Consider the following 22,849-nt stretch of genomic DNA (forward strand, 5'->3'; position numbering starts at 1 on the left):
TGGTGAAGACTGAACGGCAAGTCGCAACTGACGACCGGTGATGGTGGCAGTCAGCAACATAGTGGCGGCTAGGGTTCTTCAGTTCTTCTCAGGTTTAGAAGTTAGAACAGATAGAAGAAGAAGAGAATGGGTCTTGGATAAGGTTTATTTTCCCCACTGTTTTCAAAACCGGACCGGACTGGACGGTCGGACCGGAAAAACCAGGAACCGGTCACCTATGTTTTTCTTCAAAATCGCTTTTTCCTTCAAAACCGTTGATTTTGGTCAGCAAATCATTGAACCGACTGGTTAATCGTTCGAACGGTTTTGACCGTTTTCCAATTTTTTTATTTTTTTGTCAAAACGGGCTGGCTATTCGGGTCGAACGGTCAGACTATTTGAACCGGTAACCGGACCTCGGTTCGGTCACCGGTTCGTTTTTAAAAACCATGATTTTCCCAAATCCCCCTGTACTTTTGTTCGGTGATAGGGTTTACTACTTTACTTTTAAATTTCCAATTTTAGACTTTTATAATTAATAAAATTATATTATATTATTTTTAAAACAAAATATTAAAATGGGGTACAAGTGTTATTTTACAATAATTATAAAAATAATATTATATATATATATATATATATATGTGTGTGTGTGTTGTGTGAAAGGTCAAATTGGATCTGATTTTTTTGATCTGAATTCCAAACGGATCCAATTTCGCAAGACACACTTAAAGCACAATATGTGAATTACGGGGAGACTTTTCTTTTTGATAGAACATAGCAATCCAATGCTTGGTGCAAGACTAGGATCAATCATCAGTTCATTGTAATTTGTTTGTTATCATCAAAACACATGCTTGTGGTGCAGAAACAAAAATTTGGATTCTACATATTTTAAGAAGAAAGTGGTTGAGCAAGAAATCAATTAAGCAAGTTGTACAAGAAGAAGACAATTGTATTATCTAGGATTCTTGTATAAACAATTTATTTACATTTACTTGGGATGTGTTTGGTGAGAGTATAAAAACAAAAATTTGGATACAAATACAAATTTTGTTGGTTCAATTAAATGCAAAACCGATTAAGTTTTGCATGAAAAAATAATGTGCTGATTTCGGTTGGTTGTTTGTTTTGCACAAAAAGCAAAAAAGTGAACACTTGAACATCAAGCCTTTTATTAAGGGTGCAAATGGATCGGATCATCTATTTTTGCCAGATTTGCTTATGTCAAAATTTCGGGTCGGATAAAAAACATGTATATATTAATATATTTGCTAATATATTTATTTACAAATATGTTTATATTGTATCTTTTGTAAACTTTTATAAGAAGGTAGTTGAAAAAATACTTATATTTTTTATTTTTCTTTATATAAATTGTTATATTTTTTCTTTTAATAATTTATTAAAATTTTCAGAAGTTAAATTGGATCAGATCATATTAAGTTATCCAACATCCTTTAACGGATTTAGATTCAAATCACCATTTGTGAGATTTGATCAGATCTTCAGATCGGATTGGATCTTCGATATGTGCTATTGGATCAGATTCGGATTCGATATGTGCTATTGAACGCAGATCCGCCCTCATCCCCTCTTTGCGTTTCCCATCCATTACCCCTATTTATCCTCACTTCTTTTTGTGTTTTTCCCCAATTTTCATTTGATCCAGTGTTAAGGATTTAGGTTGGAGAATGCCTCACTCGATCGGTGTCGTCTTCTATCCCTGACCATCAGAAGCTATAAGCTCCAAACAGCTTGGAGCTCCAAGGAGTGTTTCCTAGAGCCCTTCTAGACAGTAATCTCCAGCGTTGGTTTTCCCTTCTTGTCTATAACTTTGTTTATACTAATTGGAGCAACAAAAACTGGTCTACGTCATCCATGGGTCTGTGTCTCTTCTCCTCGTATGTAGGAGGCTGGTCCGAAGAGAGGTGTGAGGGTTGGAACCCTGATGCCACCATGCTCATTGGGTCCAACTTGGAGAGGGATGATTTGAGCAAGATGATGAAACCCTACTCCCTATCTCTATTTGGTTGCTACTTGAACATATTAACTTGTCCATATATTTTCTTTGTTTTTACTCTAACCGATATAAGAATGAGGTTTATGGGGTTCATTTGTCTTTGAGTTTGCAAACCTCCCTTCATTAGTAGAAGCTAGTCTCAAGAAAGCAAGGTTCAAAGTATCAATACGTATTGGCCCATATCGACCAATACGTATCGTTCCGGGACCTCTCCGATACACCACTACAGTGAGTGTATCAGAGGTCTGACCGGTTCAGGGGGTAGAGAAGATCTAAACCGACCCCCCCTGAACCGGTTGCAAAAAAAATAAAAAATAAAAAAACAACTAAAATGTGTATCGATTCGCCCATACGAATGTATCAATATTTTGAACTTTGCAAGAAAGGTGGGAGGGTGGAACTCCAGTAGCGGCAGTACCCTTCATAAAGCGAGATCAGAGAATGACGTGAGCAAGGAGTTAAGTAGATCAGAGGTGTTGTCATTGGCTACAATGAGTCAATGACTAGATCGGAAGTTACCATGACCAACAAGCTTGTCTCTCAAGCCCTAGAGTAAAGCAACTAGTTACCCAACAATGGCTTCAATGTGAGATTAATGGGCATATTTAATGAGCAATAAAGGAGATCATAAATTGTAGTGCAATATTGGAAGCCACCATTATGCTAGGACTCAATGTGAAATCTCGAGTTCTGCTAAAGAGAGCAAAAAGTTAGGATTGTTTATCTCGATCGGAAATGAATGCAAGTGTTATGTTGATTTTTTAGGAAGAACACTTTGCTCTCTTTTTCAATGCAAAGTACAATTAGTTTGTAAATCTTCACTCATTTTTTTATGTATATTTACTGTGTTACTAAACAACTACAGACCCGAACCGGAGAATGCGCACTAGTTTGTTGTTTGTACTCGTACCAAATGTTGCCTCGGGATCAAGTCAACATAGTTTAGAGGTGAATACATCTGTATGAATCAATACATGTTCCAATGTGCCCAGAAGGCCATCTTGGGGCAAAAGGGTCAATGAGCAAAGCTATTTTAAGGGTTAAAAGAGGATGAGGGAGAACCTTACTGTTGCTTCACACCTTAGGATGGGGGCCTAGTTTTGTAGGAACCCAAGGACTTTGGTATAGGACAAAATGGGGCCTTTGGTTCAGAGGGTAAGGAAAAAAGGGGGAATAGAAGGCTCAAATGTAACTGTCTAGGCTACTATGGATGTCCTAGAGAACAGTCTCAAGGTCACACTCCTTATTCCTTTATACCTCTCAACATAGTGCACTCCACTTAATTTTTTGAGATCGGCGAGGGTTTTCTTATTGGACGAAACGTTGATTAGGTGAAGGAAGAGAAAAGTAGGTATTAAAAACATCGAATGGGGATAAGGTTTCAAAGCCTTTACCCTAGATAGATACCTTTGAACTCAACCAGCGAATTTCTACAAAACACTGTTTTCATTCATTGTTGGAAAATTTTAATGGGTGACTTGCCCCTTGCCTGGGGTACAAGCAACGGAAATGGCCAAGCTCTTGAATGGTGCTTCAAAGATGAACAAGCTTAGTTCAGGTTGGTGGGATTATTACTTATTAGTTGGCCAAACAGGTTACCACTCGGGAGCTTTGGGATGAAGTCCACCTCTCATCGGGCGAGGGTTTTAGGCTCAATTCTTAGTGTTGAGCCTGGATTGAGCTAAAACCTGGCTTGCACCCCTACCCCTGTGCCTCGGACATACTACTCCCAAGTAGGGGTGTCCACAGTTCGGTTAACCGAACTATGGGCAATTTTTGCAAATCGAACCGGTACCATTAATTTTTTTATTTCTCCTAACTGAAACCAAACCCCGATACCACCGATTAACCGGTCCATCAGTTTCGGTTTTTGACTGGTTTGGTTCTTCGGTTTTTATATTTATTATATTATATAAATATATGTATAATATTATATTATAAATAATAAATGATATATAATATATTTATAAATAGATTATTATAAACATAATATATATATGTATATAATATAGGAAATATGTGATATATTAAAATATAAATAATATACATATAAATATATATATAGGTCAGTTCGGTTAACCACCAGTTTTTTTAAGTTAACCAAAAACCAAATCAGTCCAATTTTTCAAACATACCAAACCAAAACTGAACCAATCAGTTCGGTTAACCATATTTTCCGATTTGATTTTCTCGGTTCGGTTGGTTTTTCATGGGCACCCCTACTCCCAAGAAGATAGTAGTTGAAAAGAATAAATCCTAAACTTATAACAATGGAAAGGCGAAATTGCCGAAAGAGAGAAACCTGTAATAATTTCTGAAACACATAGGAAATTACCATAACTCATAAGCTTGGGATATTAAAACGTGACATCTTATTATTAAATTTACAAAATGTCCATTATCAAATAGCGAAACTAAGATACTACCAGTACCAACCCTGTATCATATAGCATCATCTTATTACTAAATTTACAATAAGTGCGCTTTCTAATAGCAAAGCTTGAAATATTAGAGTGAAACAAAGAAACGAAGAACTCCATATCATAAGCACCATCAGGACATCAGCCATGAGAACATTGTCAACCGACCAATAGGCTCAGATTCAAAGATCAGATCTTAATAAATTAAAGGATATGATTATATTGGATATTATTCCTAGTCAGTTGTCACCGTTATTACCATATTGTGTGGAATTCCCATTCCAGAAGGCATTTCTGTCCTTGAATGGGTTAACGTCTTCATCACGTTTCAGTGTATGGATATTGCTTCCAATCCGGGATGCTGTTGATCTCTTGCTCTTGCTGGAATTTCCTTCAGTTGAATTGGTGCCACGATTTGGTGAGTACAAGTTGTACTGTCTCTCTGGTAAGTGACTCTGATAGGTAGGGTTGGGACCTGATAAAAGATGCATAAAATATTAAGAAAAGCAAAGACAGAATGAAACAGAAAGGAAACATCTCTATGGTGCATTAAACTTGCCAAAGTACTCGGCAGATCACTCTTCTGATCAACCAATACCAAAACAAAAATCTAGAAGTCATAACTAGTATATGATTCAATGACTGCACAAAAAGATCCAGACGTTTGCTCTTAAGAACAGTCGGATATAAGAGCGCTACAGCTCTTCTAAGTACATGCCCACAAATGGTTCAAAATTCAAATGATTTTTGTTAACTGAGAGCAGTCCAGTTTAGACTTCCCAGAAATAAAATATTCCCGTCATAAGAAATTCACCAAAACTTGATCCATCGAAAAAAGGCCAGCCTTGATTTTACAGTCTAAGTACAAAATAAACTATTAAACAACCAATCTAAAATAATGCAGTAATAATATCTAGAGGCAAAATACAGAAACAATGTATATTTGATTTCTGGACCCAAACAAACCAAATATGCATGTGCAGACTGCAGAACCAGGAATATTGTTTTTCTTTTAAATTTTTCTGTGAGGGGTGGGAAGGGGGAGCAGTCAGTTAGATATCTGTGGAGTTACCAAATACAATACATGAAGTTACTCATTTACTCGTTACTATTGAATGCTTAACAATAGGCTAGATATCTGTGAAACAGGTAGACATATGCTAAAAAAGTCAAGGAATTTCTGAACCTCCCTTACTTTTGAGTAATGAAGTGCTCCATTCAGGAAAGCCATACTACAAATACTTGTCCTCTACCAACTAGGATGCAATGTATCAATGCTATGAAAACTTCAGATACTACCCGTGACAATGAATCAACCTTTTATCATATACATTGCCTAGATATCCCAACAGGATTCTTCAGAACAAATATATTGTGTCAATAAGCAGTCTGCTAAAACTTGAAACTATCCTTCAAATAAAGCCATAGCAGAGTAGGAAACTTACGATATTGCCATAATCCAGCATTAGATTCTTGTTGGGAATTTAACCCACTGGCAGTACTACCAAGGTAGGAGAATGGATTTAGGAAAGACAATACTCGCTTGACAAATCCATAATATCCACCACTAGATTCACTTGAATGATCAGTGTCACTAGAATAATTTCTGTCGTTGCTCCCGGTAGCTTTATTATGTGGAACAAGTATTAATGCTTGTCGGTTGAAGAGTCCTAGTTCTGACAGTGATTTTATCAAATCTGTAGAATTGGGAGTGTCAAAATAATGAGAACATGCATTTCATATAGACCTTCTTCCAATAAAATATAAACTAACAAGCAGACTATCAAGAGAAGAGGAAGCCTGGAAGCCATACCACTGTAGTATCCATTGCCAAAATAAACAGAATATAAGTCCAGTTAAAAAACAAAATGAGTTCATTTGGGAAGTTGAGGATCAGTTCAAGAAAATCCCTGAATGAGATGGATGGCTAACCAAGTGGCATGACATTGTAGTGCAGGTAATTAGAAATATCAAGTCTACAATGGAAGTGCAATAGTAAAAGAATAAACATAAATTCCAAAGTGAAAGTAAAATCAAGAAAGTAACAGTCAGTATGATGCAGAAGATGTAGAGGCAAAATTGGAATTTTATGAAATTTTATGTATTTCTGTATTTTTGGACAGTAGTGGTATTTTTGTCATTTTGCAATTTTCTATGGGATCCAATGGTAGGGTTTAATTTGTCTAGTTATAGTTTGCTTATGTTTAAAATAGTCATTGCATGAGTAGGATTAGAGTTATTGAGTCTTCTTTGAATTGAAATAGGATATGACAACTTAGTTTTGAGTCCTACTAGGATTATCAAGTCTAACAGTTTGGTTCCTAAGACTATTACGAGTCCAACAGTTTGACTCCTATGATTATTATGAGTTTAGAGTCTATAAATACGTATGGACGTTTTACACAAAGGCAATGAAGTTTATTGAATTTTCTTCAGCTTGTGACTGGTGAGTGATTCCCATGCCCTAGAGTGATTCTAGGCACCCTGTGAGTGTTCCAGGTATTTTCTCTCTTCTTTCTCTCCCTATTTTCTCTCTCATTCCTTCAAGAAGCCATTGCAGCCACCAACAACCATAAAATTCTAATCCAAGAGACACATTCAACATTCTCTAAGGACTAGAACTAAGCTGGTCCTACATCAGTTTGGTATCAGAGCTAATGGTTAATTCACTATGTTCTCACAAAGTGACTGATTCTATAGGCCTAGGGTTATCTTCTAAACAATCTTACAGGTCTAAAATCAATGTTGATTGGGTTTCTGAACCATATGAAGGGTCTTTGGTTGACTTATTTGAGAAGATGGTGGAAGAAAACAGATCTAATAATGTTAGCTATGGGAGTAAGGTTTTCAAACATGTTAGTGAGAAGAGAAATACCAGATTTCAAAGGAGATGATGATCCACAAGCATTCTTTGATTGGGTTGGTGAACTAGAAGAATATTTTGATTGGCATGACATGTTTGACAAACAAAGGATTAGATTTGCATGCATGAAACTGACGAGTCATGCTAAAGTATGGTGGAGAACTCTTGAGCAATGACTAGAAAATAGAGGCGATGATCCAATTAGTACATGGGCAGAGATGAAGAGGTGTTTGTAAGAAAAGGGCATCCCACTAGACTTCCATGATGATCTATATATGAAGTTGACTAATTTCAAGCAAAAGAAGAAGCAACAGGTTACAACAAAGAACTTGAAGTCAATGGGAAGAAGGTACAAAGTTGAAAAGAAAGTAGATGATTCCTTGATGTTGATGCCTATCCTATAGCTGAAGTTGAGGATGAAGCTAAAGAACTTCAAGCTATAGAAATTGTAGATATTAAAAATGAAGAGGGTGCAAGCCAAGAAAAAATAATAATTGCTAGAGTTTCCAACACCCGTGATCAGCCTAAGGTTAGTTAAAGAAATTCAGGTGCAAGAAAAAAATGTGCTTATTGTAGTAGATCCTAGTAAGGAAGTATGTGACTTTACCTTACAAGTTCAAGTAGAACTAATTCAAGAATTACAACCTGGCATAAAACAAGTGCCACCAACATCAACAATGGAAGGAGTAGTGATTTAAAGGTGCGCCTAGGCGCATTTTGGGGTATGCGCCTCGCCAAGGTCCTAGGCGCACCCCTTTCAAAAGGCGCATGCCTGGTGCGCCTAGGCATGCGCCTATTGCGCCTTGCGCCTCAGCCCGGGCGTGCACCTTTTTAAAATTTTGCACTTTTTTGCTTTTTTTTGTTTTGAGTCTAACGGTTGGGGTGTGGTACAAAGGCGACTCATAGAATCAAGAATGCAATATGTTTTACATCACATTAGCAAATTGAAGCAATGCAATTGAGAAAAAAGAGATTGTGGGTTTTACATGCTTGAAAATGCTTTATATGTTTGCTTTTATTTTTAAATATTCATTTGAATACACTTTAAATGTAATGTTTATGTATTTTAATTTTAGATAATAGGTTTTTTAAAACATTTATTTTAAAATTTAAGTTTATATTTTTTATTAACATTATGTTTAATATTTTTTTAATTTTTTGGCATTTTTTTATTTTTTTGACTTTTTTTATTTTTTAGCTTTTTTTTGTAATTTTGCACCTTGCTTAAAAAGGTGTGTGCCTTGCCTTTAGGAATGGCAATGGGGCGGGGCACCCCCGCCCCGTGGCTAAAATCCCCTAACCCGTCCCCACCCCATCCCCGGTATCGGGTAAAGATTCAACCTCCATCCCCGGCCTCGTCGGGTATGGGGAATCCCCGACATATCCCTGCCCCGCAACCATGGGTACTATTTGTCAAGACAAAATTTCCCAGGAGAGAGAGAGAGCCCAGAACCATACAATCCATTGTTCTCAGGCCCCCCACGTTGCCCAAAACCATGAAAAATGATCCTTCGATTCCATCCTTTGAAGTCCCGTACCAAGCATATTTGATATTGGCGTTGTCGTGGCACTTCTGTGTGATTGCCCCTGAGAAAATCTCAAATGACTGTATTCCAGATCTTCCAAGGAAACTTGAGAAAGAATTTTTGTGAATCCTAACAACCTCTTTATGCCTTCCAACTGATCTCATACCCAATAGGAATCTTTGCTTGATATTGTTATGCTCTTTATCTCCTTCTTCCGATCTTATCAATCCATCCCCACCAAAGATACGACTTCCCTGAAGACTGGCACCACAAATACAACTCTCGAAGTCAGAAACTGGTGTTTCTTGATCTTGGATAGTCTTTGGCACTAAAAATCCGAGAAACACAATTAGTTAATTACAGAGGGAGAACAGAGAGAGATACAGGCATACTGCGGTTGTATTTGTGGTATGCCTGATGGGTTCTTCGCCTACTATGCCTTAGAGCGCTAAAGAGTGAAGAAAGTTGATGAGATTGGAAAGTTGTAGAGTCGTGAAAATAAAGATGAGATTGAAAAGTTGTAGACCTGTGAAGAACTAACTGGTCACTTATGCTTCCGCGGCGGGGATGCCCGACGGAAGAATTGGTCATTGCTGCTACGGCAGCGGTGACGCCCGACGGCCGGCAGTTCCTCTTCTCTGGCAGTTGGCAGGCAAAGTCCAAAGTCTGTGTTGTGTAATCTGCGAAGGATGACCAAAGAAGAGCCGAAGAAGAATGAAGAGAAACAAAAGTTCAAAACCAAAACCTAATTTACCTATTATCTATATATAAAAAAGGTACTTTTATAATTCACAATCGGGGTCAGGGCGGGTTCGGGGATTTATATGCAGACCCCATCTCCGCCCCGTCCCCGGTCCGGGGCAAAAGAAAAATCCCCGAACCCGACCCGTACACATTTATGATTGGGGAAAATCCGCCCCGTTCAGGGCGAGGTGGGTCGGGGACCCGGTTTTGTGGTTAAAATTGCCATCCCTACTCCCCTTGCACCTTGTGCCTCAGGCGCAAATTGGCCCTTGCACCTTTTTTGTGCCTTGCGCTTTTAAAACACTAGGAAAGAGTCCTAGAGTTTGTTGAAGAACCAAGGATAGTAGAACGCATGGAGATGGTGATTCCTAAGCTAGAAGTTGAAGGAAAAGCTCCAAATGTTGCAATTGAGAGTTTGGATAAGCGAGGGGAAGATTCATCACAACGGTTGGTTGATGAATTAAGTGTTCAAGAAACTAATGTTATTGATGATTTAACAAGGATGGTTATGGAGGGCAGTGTTTCAGAAATACATTTCTTTCAAGATCCTTGTTTAGTTCTCTGTGTTGCCTCTACTCTACAATCCAAACATGTAGCTGTGGGAACTCCTACTCCCTTTGTAATTGGGACATATCAACTTTTCATCTTCAAGTTCTTTAAAACTTGAGGATGAGTGTTTTTGAACCGGGGGAGAATGATGCAGGAGCTGAAGAGGAAAAATTTGAACTTTAAGAAATTTTATGTATTTTTGGATAGTAGGGGTATTTTTGTCATTGTGCAATTTTCTGTGTGGTCCAATGATAGGGCTTTATTTGTCTAGTTATAGTTTGCTTATGTTTAAAATTTCAGAGTCATTGCATAAGTAGGATTAGAGTTATTGAGTTTTCTTTGAATTGAAATAGGATATGACAACTTGGTTTGAGTCCTACTAGGATGATCAAGTCTAACAGTTTGACTCCTAAGACTGTTATGAGTCTAACAGTTTGACTCCTATGATTATTATGAGTTTAGAGTCTATAAATATGTATGGACGTTTTACACAAAGGCTATGAAGTTTATTGAGTTTTCTTCAGCTTATGCTAGCTATGGTGAGTGATTCCCATGCCCTAGAGTGATTCTAGGCACCCTGTGAGTGATTCCAGGTATTTTCTCTCTTCTTTCTCTCCCTATTTTCTCTCTTTTTCCTTCAAGAAGCCATTGCAGCCATCAACAGCCATAAAATTCTGATCCAAGAGACCATTCAACATTCTCTAAGGACTAGAACTGAGATGGTCCTACATCGCAGTAACTACTAGAAAATGAAATGACAAAGCACTCTCATTCCTAATGATAAAAAATAAAAGAAATTCCTTATTCCCCAGATATTAGTCTGTGATTGCATATCAAAGCTGGTCAGTATCTAAAAATTGGGTAATTACATAACCCTCTTACCCTTGCAGAATGATTCAGATACTAGGAATTACGTCTAGATTCTGGTCAATAGGACATATTGTATGACAGGCATGTCCAGGTATTGTTCCAGGTCAATAGGACACATCGTTCTTGGAGAGAGAACTAGTTCTTTCATATGCAATTTAGTAATTTTATCTAGCCCATTTACATGGGGTTTTGAATCCTAATTGAAAATTTTAAAATTGCTGATTCTCACCCTATGTGAATGTCACATCTTTCATCTAGAAGCCAAAATTGTCAACCAATCCTCCTGGACCTATGCTGTTATCTCTCCTTGTCTTTAAATTACCTCTAGATGCCTCCATTAATCAGCCAAAAAGGATTTGCAATAATACACCAACAAAATCAGTCAAAAACAACCAAAAGATGCACAACACACCACAACCACCAAGGCCAAATCGCAAGGTGCCAACCAGATGGTTGGTAAGGTTACCTGTGGTCGTAGCAAGACTTGGGATCGAATCCCGCCTGCACCTGGGTTGGGGGATGGGCTAGCCCGTTGTGTAGCCCTCCAAAAAGAAATCGGAAAAAAAAAAAACCAAGGCCAAATCCTTCACAGGGTTAAAAAGCCAACTGAAGAAAAATGAGTAATACCAAATAATCCATTAAAAGGCAGAACACCTCCTACTATCAATTGATCTCAGTATTAGAGTGAATTAGAATTGCCTAAGCCTGACGTCCCAGCATGGTTTAAAATGTCCATAAATTTCCAAATATTTCCATGACGTATTTCCATTTCCATAGGAAGAAACACGAAATTTTACTGGAATCAACATATTCCCCCATAAACATTATTGGCATTATGTTGAGTACAAGAAATAGTATTATAACTTGGTGACAATATTGTAGATATGTGGAGTAGCAATGTTATTGCCCACTTAATGGACATGCTTACCACTTCGAGCCAACAGAAAGACAAGTACAAAGGCAGGAGGAGATAAACTCTCTTAACTCCCCCAAATATTAAAAGATTACAAATAAGCCTAGAACATATGATTTCTTCCCACCCCTTGTTTGGCTAGTGCGTCTGCAAAGGAATTGGCACACCTCTTTACCCATTGTAGCCTCACTGTCATATCCCAAGTCAACCATTTAAATACTCTCTTTTCAATCAGATAGCTTCACATGCTACTTTCTTCCTTTTGTAGCCATTCTATTACTAACTTTGAGTCTCCCTCAATAATTAAGCTCCTTAGCCTTTTTGGCACCTTCCAAGACTGCCAAACTTCAGCTCAGAGAGAATCTCCTTCCCCAACTAGACCTGAAAACATAGCAATAATCGCTCCCACCTCATTCCTAAAGACCCCTCCGATTCCTGAAGGGCAGGGTTTCCTTCACTGCTCATTGAAGTTCAGCTTTATAAAACTGGGAGCTGGAGGAGTCTACATTAGTCGAGGAGCAATCTTATTAGGAGATGAGCAGGCCACTTCCTTCCAATTGTTCAACAGAATTGATGTGGATATATCTTCAAGTATCTTCAAAAACTTCACCCATTGTATTACCCTTGTCATAATTACTTCAATTATTGCCCCTCTAGACCCTTCCTTTTCAAACATGAAATTAACTATTAGTTTTTTGTTTATGTAATAGCTTATTTGGTTAATCTATTAGAATCATTTGCATTTTCTATGAGTTTAAATTTTCCTTGAACTCATTCTATCATGCATTCTTGAGTCTTAAGATTTACAGGACTTTTTTTTTTTGATCAATAACAATTTCATTAATTCACCAAAGAGGTTACATAAGGAAGACAAACACACTTATCTTCTAAGTACAATCAAGAAAACAAAAGAATAGGTAGAGACAAAAAATTACAACTTAGCCCAAAACATTGAATCCCTTTCTGCCCCTTGTTTAGCTAAACCATCAGCTAGAGAATTGGCTGATCTTTTGACCCAGCACATTTTAACTTCCATCTCCCGCACCAGCCACTTAAATTTCCTCCTCTGATTACTGTACCTCCATAAACCATTGCTGTCTGTATTCAGCCACCCTATCACCACCTCCGAATCCCCTTCAATTAAGAGTTTTCTGATGTTCTCCTTGGCTTTCTGGACTCCTTCCATAACTGCAAAGATCTCAGCTCTAAGGGAGTCACCCACTCCAATTGGGCCTGAGAACAAGGCAAAAATGACCCCATTCTCATCCCTAAAGACACCCCCAATCCCTGATTGTCCAGGGTTCCCCCTACTACTCCCACCAAAATTTAATTTCATGAACCCAGCAGGTGGAGGTGTCCAAGACACACTCATTACTGACTTGGTCTATGTGCACTTTGCTATTTCACCCCACTTCCTCAGCATGTCATCCACTGTGTCACCTGTGAATAGTTCCAAAGATTTCAGCCACTGTACAGCCCTAAAATGAATGATAGCCTTTAGTTCTTCCACCCCTCTCTCAGCCGCTGAGAATATCCTGAAGTTTCTTTCTTCCCATATTGTCCAACATACTGCAGCCCTCAAACCTCTCCACATAGTCCTTCCCCTTTTCCTACGCCACCTGAAGACAAAAGGGGAAAAAAGGCCCTGCAGATCTGATAGAGGGTTCCATCTACACCCAAAGAGGGAAAAAGCCCATTCCCAAATTGACCTCGCAAAATGGCAACACACCAGTAGGTGAAAACCAGTCTCCCCATCCGCTTTACATAGAACACACCAATGGGGTGACAAGCAAGTATTGGGTCGCTTCTTTTGGAGTAGATCACCAGTGTTGAATCTTTCCAGATAGGCTTCCCAACAAAAACTACCAACCCTAGGAGGGATTGCTCTGCACCAAACCTCATCAACAAGGAAAGAGGGGGTTATAGGACTGGTGGACTGGCTTAGGACTTTGAAAAAGGAAGCACAAGAAAAGAAGCCATTGGAGGTAGGGGTCCAAATTCTAGAGTCCGCCCTTGTGGGGTCTAAGACAACATTATCAAGAAGTTCAAGAAGGCTCGAAATATTAGCAAAGTCTAAATCCCTCAAGGCCCTTCTGAGACCCAAATTCCACCCAAGCCCAGAATTGGAAGAGGACGGGGTAATGAAGGATGAAACTAGCTAATTTTTAAGATCAGATAGAGCATACAAAGAAGGAAATTGTTCCTTTAGAGGGGCATTCCCCACCCAAGTTTGTTCCCAGAATTTTATGGAGTTACCAGAATTCAATCATACCTGATATTGGGGGAGAACACTGGAAGCAAATCGTGAATGGCTTTCCAAGGAGAAAAGCTTGTGGTCCTAGCTTTGGTTCCAACATCCCAACCATTGTGCTCCAGCCCATGTATACTTGCCACTATTCTAGCCCATAGCTTCCCCTTCTCCAAGGGAAACCTCCACAACCACTTCCCTAGAAGAGCCATATTCCTTCTCCTAACATTCCTGAGCTCCAAACCACCACAAATTTTACTCCTGGACACTACCTCCCAGCTAACTCTATGGTCCCTCTTCTCCTCTCCCGGCTCCCACAAGAAGTCTCTCATCAACTTCTCCAACCTGTTAGATACCTTCACTGGGATTTTGAACACAGACAGGAAGTAGATGGGTAAATTAGCAAGCGTGACCTTAATTAGTGTAACTCTTCCACCAAGAGAGAGGTAATTCTTTTTCCAAGAGACCAATCTTTTTTCAAACCTTTCCACCACCGGGTTCCAAAAGCTCTCCCTCGTAGGGTTGTCACCTAATGGTAACCCTAAGTAATTCAATGACCACCCTGACACTTCACACCCCAACACTTCTGCACTCTCCCTGATCTCTCCCTTCTCCATATTCACCCCTGCTACACAACTTTTCCCAAAGTTCACCTTCAAGTTAGACATTTGCTCAAATAGTTGTATCACCAACTTCAAGTTCCTGATAAAGCTCACATTGCCACCTTCACAGAATAGAATTGTGTCATCAGCAAACTGTAAGTGAGGGGGGTTTCCGTCCTCCCGACTCTCCAACCTCTAATGAGACCTTTCGAGTCTGCTCTATGAATCAATTTCCCTAGGACCTCCGCAATTAGTATGAACAAGAAAGGAGAGAGAGGGTCTCCTTGTCTTATACCCCTACTGGCTGGAAAGAACTCTACCATTGTCCCATTCACTAGCACTGAATAATGACAATTCCGGACACAGCCCATGATCCAATTGCACCATCTACCACCAAACCCAAATTTGATCAAAACTTTCCTCAAGAATTCCCAGTCCACCAAGTCATAAGCCTTTTCCAAGTCCAACTTACAGACCATTCCCTTCTTTTTAGCCTTCTTAAAGTTCTCCACACTCTCATTAGCAATTAAGATTTGATCAGTGATTTGTCTTCCACTCACAAAAGCTCCTTGATTTTGTGCGATGAGTCTGGCAAAACCTCCTTTAACCTCAATGACAACACCTTAGCAATGATCTTGTACAGGCTATTAACCAAGCTAATTGGCCTAAAGTCCTTTGGGTGGAAGGCATCTTTCTTTTTTGGAATCAGAGCTATAAATGTAAAAACTCCTCAAACACCAGCAAAAGATCATCTTTCAAAATATCCCAACAGTCCTGATAAAAAGCCATTGTGAACCCATCCGGCCCTGGAGCTTTTGTTCTATCCATAGAAAACACAGCCTCCTTAATCTCTTCCAAATCAAATCTTCTTTCCAACCTTCTCCTATTCTCCACCCCTACATTTGGCCAATCCAAACCTTCTACCCACACCCTTCTACTTACCGGCCTTCTTAGAATGGATTTAAAGTACTCCACACAAGCCCCGGCTATCTCCTCTTGTAGTGTTAACTCAACTCCACCTACTACCAATTTGGAGATAAAGTTCCTCCTCCTTCCATCCGCCAAAGAGTGAAAATACCTAGTGTTTCTATCTCCCTCCTACAACCATTTACACCGAGATTTTTGCCTCTAGCTTATTTCCTCCTTATGTAGGCAATCCTCTAACTATCTTCTCAAGCCTCTCCTGAGTTCCATATCTTCCTCTCCAAATTCTCCCCTTTCTTCTTTAGAGTCAATGTTTTCAAGTTGGTCCATCAGCGTTTTCTTTCTTTCTTCTAACCTCCCAAACTCCAAAAGATTCCACTCCTTGACCTTTGCTTTCACAAATTGTAGTTTCTTATGGAATCTTATCCCCTCCCAATCCACCATTGGGTTACAGTCATACCACCACTCCCTTACTTTATTGGTAAACCCAGGGTAGAGTAACCACATGTTTTCAAATCTAAATGGGGTGGGTCCTCCACTCCTTTCCTCCTTACAAATCACTATGGGCCAATGATCCGAGGTCACCCTTGCGAGAGCTCTCGAAGCCAAATTTCCCCAATGTTCTTCCCAATCCAAAGAGAACAGGAATCTATCCAACTTAGAGCAGATGGGACTAGATTGGAGATTTGACCATGTAAATGTTTTGTGGGCTAAAGGAATCTCTTTAAGCTCAAAGGCATCCACAAACTTGTTAAACTTCCACATGCTTTTTGTCACCCTCTAATTAATCTTATTGGTTTCCTCCGAGTATCTAATCACATTAAAGTCCCCACCCACACACCATGGCCCATCCCACAGTCCTCTAACATCAGCCAATTCCTCCCACAACTCCTTTCTCTCTCTGTAGTCATTTGGTCCATATACATTTTTGAGCACCCATAAATAACCATCCTCTTGCTGCTTAAACTTCATGGAAACCAAATACTTCCAAATCAGCTCCTCTAGGCCTTCAACCGCATCCCTCTTCCACATTGTTACAATCCCCCCCGAAGCACCCCACGAAGGAGCAACCACCTAGCTAATCCCCCTGGCTTTCCATACACTCCTCGCCCAACTATTATTAAACTCCATTCTCTTGGACTCCTGTAACAGAACAATATCTGGGTCATTCCTCCTTATCACCTCTTTTATTTTTGCTCTTTTTCTTGCACTCCCTATTCCCCTCACGTTCCAACTAAGTATCTTCATTTCCACTTCTTTCTTGACTCCCTCTCTACCGACCCACTACTTTCCCCCTTTTCTTCTATCTCCTGTTGCCCCGAACTTGTTATCCCCTTCTACATCTCTTTTCAGTCTCTCTACTTCACTCAGCTTCCTCTTCTTTGTTTTTATCTCCTTCTTGCTCTTATGTAGACCTTCTTTCAGCACATTCAGATCTTCCAGCCTACACCCCATCTTCCCCACAAATTCTGCTATCATGTCCTCTCTTTCACCGAATCCTCCACCCCTATCCTTCCTGCACTTTCCCCTCCAACTCTGCCCCCCTGCCCTTCCCTCCCCGCCTCTGGTCCCACCCCTCTTCTCTCCTCTCCAACCATCCCCCCTCTCCTATTACCTGCCTCCAGCCATGTTCTCTCTCCACATTCCTCTCCCACTCTACCCTCCTTCCTCTCCACTGACCCCTCCCCTCTTCCTTCCTCCCCATCCCTCCTCCAAGTCAGAATTCCTTCAACTTCACTAAACACTCTTTCAATGATTTCCCACACTTTTTCGTTCCTATACCTCCCTTCCCGCTCCTCCCCACAGTCCTTCACTTCCTTCTCCACTACCTCGGACAACCCACCATCTAGCTTGGCTGCATATTCATGGGCTACAGTACATGGCGCCAGAACGGAATCTGGAACCAAAGACACAGGAGACACATTAGTAGCACAAACCGAATTCACTTCGTTACCTGGGATTGATGGAAAGGTTGGAAAAGGACTGTTCTTGGCCTCCCTCTCTTGCTCCAGAGGTTGGTAAACGCCTGTCTCCCTAAGTTGGTTGGAAAGTACTTCTATCCTTTGGTCACTCTGGTGATCTCTCCTCTTTACCCCTGAATCACCCCTAGGAGGTGTGTTCTTGCTCTGCTTCAGGTTCTCCCGATTTGCCCCTTTTGTTGTACCTTGCACACTCTGGAGTCTTGGAGATGAATTAGTCTGGTTACAACCTTCACCCAAAAATAAGCTTGCAATATTCCACCCATCCATGTCACCTCTGGCATAGCCCCCTTCATCGTTTACACTGCCCACGCTGGTACCATCATCTGAGCTTTCGTCCAAATCTTCATCTTCCTCACTGCATTGCACCCAGCCTTCATCCGCCTCTTCCCTCTCTTCTGCTCCTTCCCTTGCATATCTTGGATTCGGCCTGTCTGAGGAGCGTCACAGGGAGCTAACCTCCTCACAGTTCCGACAAGGGACCCACTGAAAATTCCCCTTCTCCAACTTCCGCTACTGCGAACGTCCCCCATCCATTCTTGCCATTTGGGACGAAGATAGACCAAGTTCACTGTCTAGTAATGTTCTATGTTGTGTCTCCTTACCCCGACCCACGTGACAACTTAACTTATCACGTGGGTCATTCGAAAAAGACCTGTGTTCGGTATTAGGCCCGCGTGACCACTTAAGTTGTCACGTGGGCCCTTAAATGAGTGGCCCGGTTCACTTTCCAACCCGCCCAACCCACCCACGTGACTTTTTAAGTTGTCACGTGACTCCTTCCAAATTTGCCCCGGTTTAATCTTCAACCCGCCCGACCCACCCACCACCTTCACCGGCTTGGACCAAGCCATTCTGCTCCCAGAAGCAATCTGCTTCTTTGTCACGTCAGCATAAGATGAAGAGCCCGCCCTAATTTTGTTTAATTCAAAACCATTTGAATTAATTTCCTTAAATAGGTTGCCTATCGTTTGGTTTTCCCCAGCCGACACAGTAACCCCAGATTTAACCTTCATCTGCTCCACCTTTTCACCGCCCTCCCTCTTCCCTCCATGTGTCCACCACCCTGCCATCTCATCATCTTCAACCTTAGGACCTCCTTCCCACCACGACCGTTCGACTTCTGAAGCCACCCACACCTTGTACCAGGCTTCATCCGAACAGATATCAAAGAACCTCGGCAAGTTCTTGTGTCTAACACCAGCAACCTGTAACTCCACTGCACTCAGGTTACGTCTATCAGCCTTCACTAAAATACCTCCCAGTCTCTGCACTATATACTCAAGAACAGGGTCCCGCCATAGGTGAAATGGAAGGCCTATTAGCTTCAGCCAAACACACCCATCTTGAACTTCGACTTCATTGTAGACTGGGCTCCAGTTCTGAACCTGTATCAGACCTCCATCCACCACAACTGCTTTGAAGCTTAGTTCCTGGTTGCCTACATCAAGCACAGCTTTCGTCTCCGCAAAAGGGAACAGCATTGCTTCATTCCCAGCACCTATCTCTCCTGCAACTGTACTCAGAACCTTCTTCCAATCTGTCACCCTTTTATCAGCCACTAACACCATTCTTTTCTTCCATTCCTCCTTCCCCACTCCTACCAATATTCTTCGATAGAAGAGCAAGCAACCACCATTTCAGGACTCAAATGGCCTTGCACTTCTACACTCCCAGAGGTACCAATCGATGCTCCCTCCTCCTGAGTTTTTTGACTCTAGTCTTCAAGCTTTTGGCCAGTTGCCTTCCCTCCATCCACTCCCTTCTCTTCCGAAGCTACAAGGTAAGACTGCAGCACCTGCACAAAATCCATCCACCCTTTCTGCAATCTCCCTTCTGGCACACAAAGCATTTGTTTTCCATTTGTTCCAAAAAACTCCACCACAGTGACGAACCACCCCTTCTTGTTTCTATTCAATTCTGTTACATATCTCTTGCCTGGAGCTGGCATGGAGTTTTTCCAACCATTCACCTTACCAGAGTTGATAGCCCCATCTACAAAACCTTTCATCCATGCTATAACCTCCTTTGACACCAACATTGTTGCCCTCTTATTCTCTCTGATTTTCAGTACAACCTTGCCTTTGGTCCTTTCCTCTTCGAACTTGAACGTCTTGGCTTCGATCGACACCTTAGACCTCCATCTTCCTACTGCTCTGAATCCTCTCTCGCCCTCCATCAAGAGGTCCTCATTACAATGCTACAGAACTCTTGATCCTTAAGATTTACAGGACTTCATAGCTTATTATTTTGTCTGTAACCTTAGTTTCTTATATTTGTTTAATGATTCTTGGGTTTACAATGGCTTTTTTTAAAGATTGTTGGGACATAGTCAAAGAAGATTTATTTGAGGTCTTCAAGGAATTTGAAAATAATCAAGTGATGAGTCGGGGAATTAATGCTATTTTCTAGTCTTAATTCCGAAAAAGAAAGAGGCCAAGCATCCAAAGGACTTTAGACCTATCAGTTTGGTGACTAGCGTTTACAAGATTGTGGCAAAAGTCTTATCTTTGAGGATAAAACAGGTGCTTCCTTGTCTTATTAGCCAAGCGCAAGGAGCTTTTGTTCAAGGGAGACAAATTGTAGATCAGATTCTAATAGCAAATGAATGTGTGGAGGAGATGAAGAGATCGGGGTGTAAAGGTTATATTTGTAAACTTGACCTTGAAAAGGCCTATGACTTAGTGGATTGGGGATTCTTATCACTCGTGCTAAGGAAGTGTGGGTTTGGGGATAAGTGGTGCAAATGGATATAAACGGTTGCCTCTCTAGTTGCCATTATTCCATCCTAGTCAACAAGGTAGTCACTGATTTTTTCCCAACTAGTAGGGGTCTGAGACAAGGTGATCCCATGCCACCTTTCCTTTTCACCTTAGTCGCCGATGCTTTTAGTAGACTCCTTTCAGAAGCGGATAGAGCCGGATCTCTAAGAGGGTGGAGAATAGGTAGAGAGAGAGTGTCAATAACCCATCTCCAATTTGTAGATGACATAATAATCTTTTGTGAAGGTTGTGATTTGACAGAGGTAAGGAATCTGAAGGACTTAATAATTCACTTTGAGAGGGCCTTGAATTTGAAGGTAAATGTTGAGAAGAGTTGTCTTGAGGGGGTTAATTTGAATAGAGAGGAGGTGGAGTCTATAGCAGCCTTGTTAGAATGCACTTGTTCTCAGTGGCCTCTATCCTACTTAGGACTTCCTCTAGGTGTAAACCCAAAGGAAAGTGGGTTCTGGAATCCGGTGGTTGAAAATTTTGAAAAAAGTTTGGCAGCTTGGAAGAGGAACTACATCTACGTAGGTGGTAGAGTTACTTTGATTAAAGCAACTTTAGCCAACTTGCCTTTATACTTCTTGTCGGTCTTTAGAATTCCTAAAAGGGAGGCAAAAAGGTTGGAAAAACCGATGAGGGACTTCCTATGGGAACCTGGTGAAGAGAAAAAAGATCACTTGATTAGGTGGGAGGTGGTGAGTCGGAGCAAAAAAGGAGGACTAGGCTTAGGGAATGTGGTGAGTAAGAATGAGGCTCTTTTAGGTAAGTGGCTTTGGAGGTGGCCCCTGGAGAGGGAGAGGTTGTGGCATGAAGTTGTGAAAAATATCCATGGCTGTTCTGAATCAGGTTGGGATGCAGGGGTATCTCGATGGGCTTTGCTCACAACACCTTGGAAGGCTATCTCTGGCATTCTCCCTAAATTCCTCAGGTTTGTAAGGTACAATGCTTGTTCTGGAAACTCTATTCTTTTTTTGGGAAGATACTTGGGTGAGCACTCAACCCCTAAAAGACCATTTCCCTTATCTCTATTCCATCTCCCTCTTTAAAAAGAAACCCATTTCTTGGTTCCTTCCCCCCACCCCCGGTTTGCCCTTTGGCTTTAAATTGGGATTTTGGGTTTCGGAGAGGGTTAAGGGATGAAGAGTTTCATTGTGTCTCAGATCTGTTGTTGCTTCTAGATTCGGTGTGCCTGGACCCCACCAACCCGGACAAAAGAGTCTGGGCTCTAAACCCGATTGGCTCTTTCACTTGCGCATCTTTCTTTAAAGCCCTTTGCTCTAACCCTTCCTCTCAGATCTTCCCTGTTAAAGAGGTTTGGTCAAGGCCAATACCCCCCAAAGTAGCGGTGTTCTGTTGGGAAGCCTATTATGGTAAGATCAATACTGTGGAAAACTTGCAAAAGAAGAAACCTTTTTTGTGTATGTCCCCAAATTGGTGCTTTATGTGTAAAGTGAAGGGTGAGGACTGTAATCATTTGTGATATCGTGCTCCTTTGCTGCCAATATTTGAAATTGGGTTGTTTCTTTATTTGGGTGCAGGTCGAACTTGCCCTCTGAAGTAAAGCCGTTGTTCACTCCAGATGCTCTTGGGAGATTGACAAAAAGGGGGAAGATAATGTGGAAATGTATCAGAGCCGCCACCTTGTGGATCTTATGGGAGGAGAGAAATGCTAGAATATTTCAAGAAAAAGAAAGAAGTCTTGCTGAAGTCAAGGAATGTATATTGACAAAGACAATTTCATGGCTGAAATCCTCACAATTGTTGGCAGATTTCTCCTTTGATGACTTGAGGAGAAATTGGGAAGCAGTGGCTTCTACAGTCTCCACCAAGAACAAATTACAAGTTGAATGGAAACCCCCACCAAATGGAGTGGTAAAATTGAACTTTGATGATAGCTGCCAAGGTAACCCAGGGCCATCCGAAATTGGAAGGATTCTGAGAGACAAAAACAGCAATATGTTGTCTCTTTTCTCAGGACCAGTGGGTGAAGGTGATTCTGTAAGGGCAGAGCTACTAGCAGCGGTACAAGGTATACAGATGGCTAGTCAATTAGGAGTGAGCAATTTGTTAGTAGAAGGAGACTCCAAGGTAGTAGTGGGCTGGCTGAATAGCCCAGACAGTTTGTTGGGGCTACAGGGATCTGGTAAATAAAGTTAAATGGATGACAAGAAATATGACTGTTAGGTTCTAGTGGGTTAGCAGATCAGCAAATGTAATGGCTGATTCTCGGGCCAAGCAAGGGGTGATCTGTTTTGGGCTAATTTGTAATTTGTTTTTCAGGTTTGGGCATGTTTTAGTGCTTATGATTCAGTCCTTGGGGGAGGTAACATCTCGTGCCTCTTCCTAGGCTGCATGTATTTCTGATACTCTTTCAATAAAATTACTCTCATTTATCAAAAAAAAAATTAAAAGGTGTGCCTATGCTTTGTCTATCACTTCAT

The 22,849-nt window shown here is 40.8% G+C and overlaps 1 protein-coding gene across 2 annotated transcripts in view; it reads right to left on the reverse strand.

Annotated features, from left to right (window-relative positions):
* Positions 1-4,351: 4,351 nt before the first annotated feature.
* Positions 4,352-22,849, reverse strand: part of LOC104605282 (Ubiquitin-like superfamily protein) — a 33,759-nt gene continuing 15,261 nt past the window's right edge. For both annotated transcript variants that reach the window (XM_088896232.1, XM_010269988.3), the window contains 2 exons: positions 5,868-6,119; positions 4,352-4,897 (listed from right to left, as the gene is read on the reverse strand). In XM_088896232.1, the coding sequence (XP_088752358.1) occupies positions 4,662-4,897; positions 5,868-6,119 (488 nt within the window). In that variant the 3' untranslated portion in view covers positions 4,352-4,661. The remainder of the gene's footprint in view (positions 4,898-5,867; positions 6,120-22,849) is intronic.

The sequence above is a fragment of the Nelumbo nucifera genome, chromosome 1 (genome assembly GCF_055504915.1).
Source record: "Nelumbo nucifera cultivar China Antique chromosome 1, China Antique-T2T, whole genome shotgun sequence".
NCBI lineage: Eukaryota > Viridiplantae > Streptophyta > Magnoliopsida > Proteales > Nelumbonaceae > Nelumbo > Nelumbo nucifera.